This window comes from Melozone crissalis, unplaced genomic scaffold (genome assembly GCF_028551555.1).
Source record: "Melozone crissalis strain CALT ecotype California unplaced genomic scaffold, PUWL_Pcris_2 ptg000013l_1, whole genome shotgun sequence".
Taxonomy (NCBI): domain Eukaryota; kingdom Metazoa; phylum Chordata; class Aves; order Passeriformes; family Passerellidae; genus Melozone; species Melozone crissalis.
Genome location: NW_026535791.1, coordinates 10941319 through 10949117, shown reverse-complemented (window position 1 = coordinate 10949117; position 7799 = coordinate 10941319). Strand labels below are relative to the sequence as shown.

The 7799-nt window shown below is 41.9% G+C and overlaps 1 protein-coding gene across 1 annotated transcript; it reads right to left on the bottom strand.

Moving 5' to 3' along the window:
- Positions 1-610: 610 nt before the first annotated feature.
- Positions 611-7472, bottom strand: NHLRC3 (NHL repeat containing 3). Its single transcript, XM_054271677.1, has 7 exons — positions 7411-7472; positions 6240-6389; positions 5187-5334; positions 4519-4719; positions 3262-3353; positions 1313-1425; positions 611-993 (listed from the first exon to the last, which is right to left on the bottom strand). Exons 1-7 carry the CDS (start codon positions 7456-7458, stop codon positions 765-767), a joined length of 981 nt encoding a protein of 326 aa, XP_054127652.1. The 5' UTR covers positions 7459-7472; the 3' UTR covers positions 611-764.
- Positions 7473-7799: the final 327 nt, after the last annotated feature.

Sequence of the window (7799 nt, the reverse complement as noted above, 5' to 3'; positions counted from 1 at the left end):
TTACACGACTGGAACCTCAATATGTTCTACTATGAAATCTTATGGAACTGAAAACTCATGCTGATATAAATCAAATAAGGTTAAGAACTAATTTAGTTAAAAATCAGTACTTGGCTGCTGTGGAGATACTTTTAATTTAGTTTGAAGTGTCTAATATCAATTTAGCTCAAGCTTATTACAGACTTTATGGCTTTAGCTAGAGCTGAAAACAGATTTCAATACTTATGTCATTAACCACCTAAGGCAGATGCCAGTACTGACACCAATATCCAGCAGCATCTAATTTAACATTGTGACACATCCTTATATTCTCTGTTGGACAGTATCAGCACAACCATTCAGAAAACAAAGTGAAGAAACATTGAAATGAAGTGCTCTTCTCTCAGGAAATAATTTATAGAACTTCTTTCAGACATTTCTGACCATTTAACAACAAACACAGGCTAAGAAGAGCCCCAAGTTGGCTCTATACATTTAAGATGAAGAGTTGTGTTTGTAAAGTTTTATATAATAAAATTAAAATGCTTATCATTTTATAATTGGAACAAAAGTAAAAGCCACCATATCATTACTTAAACAAGTAACAGCTCAACACCAAGTATTTCTCCAGAATAGCTAGGACAGAGTCATAGTCCTACAGTTCTGGGAGCACTTGTGCAGTTCTGTGCTTGTCTAAGGAAACACAATCCATAAAGAACTCAAGGAAATGTGGTTATAGGTCTTAAATGTCACACAGCTTGTGCCACAGCAGTTGTGGGAAACTATCAGCTTAAGGGTACATATTTTTGTACTTGCTGGGCTCCAATCTCTGCAACATAGACTGCTCCACTCCTCATGTCTACATCCACAAGGTGTGGTTTGGTTTCATCAGCCAGCTGGACACTGTGGACTATGGCACAGTCCCCAATGGAGCCAACTGGAGGTGCTTGCAAGATTGCCAACCGGTTGATATTCAGCTGAGCTACAATCAGATATTTGTAATCAGCAGTAAACCTGTGAAAGATAAACATATTTTTGAACTATGAACTCCTCATTTTAACACAAACAAAATCTCTTTAACAATCACAATTTTGAAGGCTACAACCAAAACAAAATGCAATGTAACATTGGGAATTAAGTTGTAAGCCTTGCTCTTCATATGGCTGCTTACCAAGACACATTAGGCTACAGAAAACTTGTTCAAGAAACACCTAGCACCTTATTTCACTGGTTAACTCCTTGTCTGCATGCATTAAATATCAACATTTTAATTCACCAGTAAGAGTACACCTTATTTACATAATTGTGTGTTTCTAGAACTGTTCAACAATACCTGACAGAATAGGGTCCATCATCTGAAAAACAGCCGTTCCAAGACCCAAGCCATTCTCCTGTGACTTTATCAAAAACTTGGATTCTCTTGTTGCCTCTGTCTGCAACCCATACCTATCAAAAAGAAAAATCATGGTCAACAAAGAGAACAAATTAAATGCATTTGTTTCCTATGAGAGCAAAGTTCCCTGTAGTAAAAATGGAAGACTGTACCCTGGAAGAATGCATACCTTGCCATTCAAAACTAAATCAATAGATCAGATTGCCAGATATAAACCAAAACTGACCTACAAGTTAACATACACAAATTATTTTATACTACTTTAATAGAGAAATTATCACCTTCTCTTCTTTTTTTGTGGCTATATGACATATTTGGTAGGATTTTTATCCCCACAATGAGGACATATTTCCACCTATTAAATTCAAAGATCTGTCTTAAGTCTGTCACCTGCATTTTTTTCCAGTAGTAGTCTCATTTCATGATCATGATCTGCAAACACTCCTGACATGCCTAATACTACTACAAATATTTAGCCATTTAAACACTTAGAGCATGTTTAGCTGGTTTTGTCTAACCAGTTTTGTCTCTGTCCCACCCTGTGTTAACTGGGTTCACAAACACTGCAAGCCAGCAATACCACTAGACAGTCCCAATGAAGGCATTTTTTGTACAACAATCACTGAAGTTTTAGCTGTTGACAAGTCATAAGTCTGGTAAGTAAACTTCATGACTTTTCTGGAGTATCACCAAAAAGGGAGCAAAAAACAACCTTAGCATAACCTTAGACCTTTCATCACTGTTTTTAAATGAAGCACTATTAAAGCATTGTCTTAGATTTCTTGCGAATTAACAATTAATTCTCAACTTAAAATGATGATCCACACTACGTTGGCAGTAAAATCATAGCTTATTCCAGTCACTGTCTTTGAATGAATAAACTCACAGTTATTTTGCAGCATAAAGTGACCATGCTCCTCCTGTTTTTTCTCCCACTCTGCCAGTTTTGGCAGAGAATTCATTTTATATACACTTCTTATTCTGATTCAGACTGCATCAGCAGAATTAGCTTCAACCAGTGGTGTTTTAGTGAAGCAATCTTATTTTCCCTGAAACAGATTAGGAAGTGACTGCATAACTCCTCTCTAGGACCAGAAGACCAAAAGCCAGACTTACAATTAATGCCTGGCAGAAGCAGACTCTTGGAATGCCTTGAGCTGCACGTAAAAGAGAATAATGTCCACAACCTAGCTAGAGCCTCACTATCACCTAAAGGTTATTTGGAATTTCAAAATATGAAATTAAAGCCCCTTGAAGTGTAGCAACTGAGGGTAATGGACCACCACTTTGTCATCTAGCAGGATCGTCTTTAATAAACACACTTGAGTATTTCCATGCTTCTTCTATGAACAAGTTTTAGGATCAACTACACAGCCAGCCAGCAGGAGAGAGAAAGTAACCACAAAAAACCAGAAAGAGCAGAGCCAATGTTTCTAGCTCTTATCATTCATCCCACACATTCACAGCCCAGTTTTCTGGGTTTTACATCAAAGCACAGATATTTATGGCTGGACTCGATCCTTTGGTATGCACTTTCCCATGGGAGAAGAGCTGTTAATCAAGGTCAGGATGGCCCCAGCAGGCTGCTGCTTCTACATGAAGAAACAGAAGTGCTTTTATATATTACAGAACACAATTCTCCTGTAGTCTCACAATGGCAATCTGTTACAAACTCTGTTGTTGCATGGACATTGACAGTGTAAGTGATCAGGATCCTGGTGTTAACATTGGAGTCAGCTGCTTCCAAAGAACCTGCACTATGAAACTTCAGCTTGGAAACTGTAACCCCATAAAGTGACACAGTTTAAACAAAAAAAATATGTTTTGTTCAAATACATATAAACAAGTCTGTTGGAAGATGAAATTAAAAAAATTCCTCAATTCTTTACCCGTCCAAAAGCATCCACTGTTACACTGTGAGGAATCTTGAACTGACCAACACCACTCCCATTTGTTCCAGTCAGCCATAACTCTTTGTAGTCTGAACAGTGAGCACCATGAAAAATAAAAGTAAAAAAATCACAGTGAGAAAACAACAAACAAACCAGTTATTAAGTCAACCTCTTGCAAAGTTACTTTGGGTAGTTTGTAAAAGGTGAGATTTCTAAACTGTTTAAACACAGTACTCCCAATACATAAACCTCAGAGAAAATATGACTACTACAGTGATGCCTGGATTGTTATTAGTGCTTTCATGATTATGGTTACAAAAATGTAGCCAGTAATACACAAGAGCCATAATCCAAGGTTCTGTTAAACACTGAATTAAAAAAAAATACAAAAAGGTAAAAAAAGAAGTTGGCCAATTATGCTATTCATTTATTTCCTAAATTTATTTTTAAAACTTGTTACCTGGAAGTTTTCACTTTTAACATTTACCATTTTGTAAACTAAGTAATAGGAAAGTATCTGCTTTTTGATAGGAAAATGGAGAAACAGTATCTCCTCCACTTATTCCACCTGTGGACATGTGCAGACTCTTTAGTCACTGCCTGAACTGAGGAGTATGAGTAAGCTAATTAGGATCACAGAACAATTAAAGTATAAAAGTCCTCCAGACACTGCCTGGTCCAACCTGCTCCTCAAAGCAGGACGAGCCTTGATAAAAAATCCAACTCTTAAGTTAGATCAAGTTGCCCATAACTCATCAGTTTTTGAGCATCTACAGGAATGGAGAGTGCAAACCATCTTTGGACAACCCTGTCATTCACTGTCTGACCACCCTAACTCTGAATGCTTTCCAACAAAAATCAAACAGAAATTCACCCCTCTTGAATCTTTTGCTCTGTGTTCCTCATTCTTCACTGTATATCTCAAAACAAATGTGCCTCTGTCTTCTCTGCGGCCTCCTTTTAGTGACTAAAGACAGCAAAAAGGATTCCCCTTAGCTGTCTTTCTTGGAGACTGAATGTCCTTGGGGTAACCAGGACACTGAACAAAGTCACTCTCTCAGCCCCTTCTCATGAATGACTAGGAGATTTCTCCTGAAGGAGCAAGCAGTAAAATAAGTTCTGATTCAATAAGGTCTTCAAGCTAAAGTTAAATGACAGTTCTGTCTAGTACTCGCCTAAAAATATTCCCAAGCCATGTTATTTAAAATCCAGTTTTCAGTGGTCAGCTACTGCAAGAGTTCCTTTTTTCCATACCATCTGATAGTTTGAGCAACCTGTTGTTCATTCCTCCGTCTCCATCCACAACATAGATTTCTCCAGTCGCCTCCACAAAGATATCCGCTGGTTGATCAAACTGCAGGGGAATCAAACTTGAACCAGCATTACCAGGTGTGCCCAAGACCTGCAAAAGTTTACCCAAAGGGCTATACTGCTTCACTGTGTGTCCATATTTCCCTAAATCAAGGAAAAAAGAAAGTGCAAAAACATCTTAACAAAACAAAATGTAAGTATTAAAACTTCAAAGAGTGAAGATCTGATAAGTGATATTAATACATATAACATACAAAATTCTGTAATAAATTCTAAAATTCTATATGACAGTGGGTGAGTAAATCCACAGCCTCTGACACTATTCATCCACTAAACCTAGGTCTAGCCAGGCTAAACTTATGTCTATCAGGCTTTTTTCCCTGATACTTCTGGGTGATAGGGAGGAGTGCTGAGCAAGCTCAGCAGCTCTAAGCAGACACACACCACAACTCATGGAAGTTCAGACTATTTTGTGCAGCACATGGGAAGTTGGTTCATGGCAAGTAAAGCACAAATCTATCTCAGAATTGCTTGAGACACTTAAATAAGTGAGTTTTTTATATTACATTTTCTTCCCCACTGAATATTTCTCATATCACCACGATGCATACCTGTTCCAACATCTGTGAGCCATACTGAACTTCCTGTTTCAGTGTTCCATACAAAGATACCATGAGGCATTTCAACAGTATCATTCCAGGAGTGAAGGAAATAGCCTTCTTCTGAGAATACAAGTACCTTTGGCACATTGTCTCCCCGCTGAAAAGGTAAAAAAAGTTCTAAAGGAAACATATTAAGTAACTAATTTTATAGTTTAAAATTCCTCTTAGTGAAGTTTTTGCAATGTTTCACAAACTGAAAGAATCTCCTGATATGATTGTTTGCTGGAACTCTTTTTCCAGCAAGAAAAGGAAAAAGAGACATGGGTTTAAATTTAGTATGAAAAACCTTCCAATCAGTCTAGACTGTCACCTTACATCACACTGAGTCCAGCCTTCAGAGCAGCCAAGTGCTGCAGTTATCCTGGTCTTCAGCTTGAATTGTGATTTTGTGTTCCTGCTGAAAAGTGTGCCCAATGTAATGGGCGTGACAAACTGCAACAGTGCTCATCAGCTGCATGGCACTCAAGTACTCATACTGTGCTTTACACGACATTCCCACCACATTCCATGGAGAGAATGACTTATCCAGGGCCTAGAGATACTCACACATGGACCTGGGTAGAGGAAATAATTTACCTCCAGTTACTCTAGCTGGTTGAAAGAGCTGTGTGGTTTTGATTTCATGGCACGAGACCTCAAAGAATGGAAGATTCAGTTGCTCCAGAATCACATTTTATCTTACAGCTGAGGGAACAAGCTGCTGTAACTCAGTGAAGTTGGATCATGCATTCATACCACAGAAATGTAATGCTTTAAAAAAAACCCACAAAAAGATGTTGTGCCAGAGCTGCTTTCAGAAATAGATTTAGTAGAGACATCTCTGTTTATATTTTCTCTGAGTTTGATAGAATCATTATTCATATATATATATATATATATATATATAAAATATGTAAATATATGTAAAAAAATATACACATATATATCCTACTCTTAACCAGACGTTTTAAAGGCAAAAAACCTCAAAAACAACACAGAGAGAAATATGGTATTTCCACTCACTTGTCCTACATAGACCAAACCATGGAGAGAGTCAACAGCAACACAAAATGTTTGGCCAGTGAAGTATTCTGGAGCTTTAGGCCAGCCTATGTCCAGCTTGTACATCTGTTGCTCTCCCTTCCAATGAGAGAAGTTCTTTGCTTTTGAAACCTGAGAATACAAAATAAATATATAGTAGTTAAATTCCATTGAGGGTGGGATCGAAGGAAACAGCAGGTGAAAGTAAAAGCATCATAAATTCATTTACTCAATTTAAAGACAGATAAATAGAAGCAGGCTTGCAGCCAGGGGTTTGGAAAGCTTCAACAATCGGAAAACTAGCTAATCAAGTCCTTTGGACTGGGGAACTCTAGAATTAGAAGGCAAAACACACACCCTGAAATTTCTTACAGCAGAGCTGTTAATATCTGTGAATCACTCTCCAAAATGAGGAAGATAGTACAGAAGGTTCCAAATGCACCAAATCGAGTAGCCACTTCAGGATGTGAAAATAAGAAAAAGAAAAAAAATACAGGTCAGGAATGAAAACGACACCTTGGAAATGGAAAAGTGTAAAATGCCAGGAACCAGATTTGGGTCAATGTATACATTTTAAACAATAACGGAAAAAAATAATTCTCCACCTTCTTGTTCTATTTTTGCAGCAGAAGAGGGGAAGCTAAGCACTGAAACAGAGCACTCAGCACAGAGCTAAGAATTAACGCGGGCGACCCTGAAGGCCCAGGGCCAGCTGACACTTGTGCCCCTCGCCCTGCCGGGACCAGGGGACAGACACCCTGATGGCACAGAGCTGCGGACGGGAAGGTCGGGCTGACACGAAGGAAAACCGCGAGCAGTCAAGCAAGGAGAACTTCCCGCATCCAGCGGGAAGTCAGCCACCCACAAACCCCCTTCTCCCCGCTGGGGCGCAGCACGCCGTCTGAACCCCTGCAAGGGGCCGCCCCGCGCAGGCACTACCTCGGCGGGGCTGCGAAGCCGCCCGGTGCCGCAGCCTCCGCCCGGAACCCTCAAGCCACAGGCGGCGCGGGAGGCACCGAGAGCGGGCGGGTCCCGGGGCGCCGCCCGCACCCCCCGCCCCGGGCGCGCCCCTCGCAGCGGCCCCGCCGGGCCCTCCCCGCTGCCCACCCTAACCAGAGGCCCTGGCACGAAGCCCCGGGCGGCCGCCGCGCACCTGGGAGCAGCCAAGCAGTGCCAGCAGCACCAGAAGCGTCCCGGCCATGACAGCCCCGGCCCCGCCGCCGCTCCCGCCTCCCGGGGGCCGGGCCGGTTGCCATGGCAGCCACGTGGCCGCTGCCCCTCCCACACGGCCCCGGCGGCCGCTGCTCCCCGCGCCGTGCCGGGACCGGGACCAGGAGCAGCGGCGCGGCGGCGGCGCGGGATGGGCTCGGTGGTGCCCCCGGGGCAGCGCTCAGCGCTCCGGAGCGGCGCCGGGAGCTGGGCGAGGGGCGAGTCCACCCCGAGTTCCCGCCGCTCCTGCGCAGGCATCGCTGTCGTCGCCCAGCGCGGAAAAGGGCCTTTGCTCAGCGCCGTGATGCCATAAGGGCGCGACGGCAGAGAGGC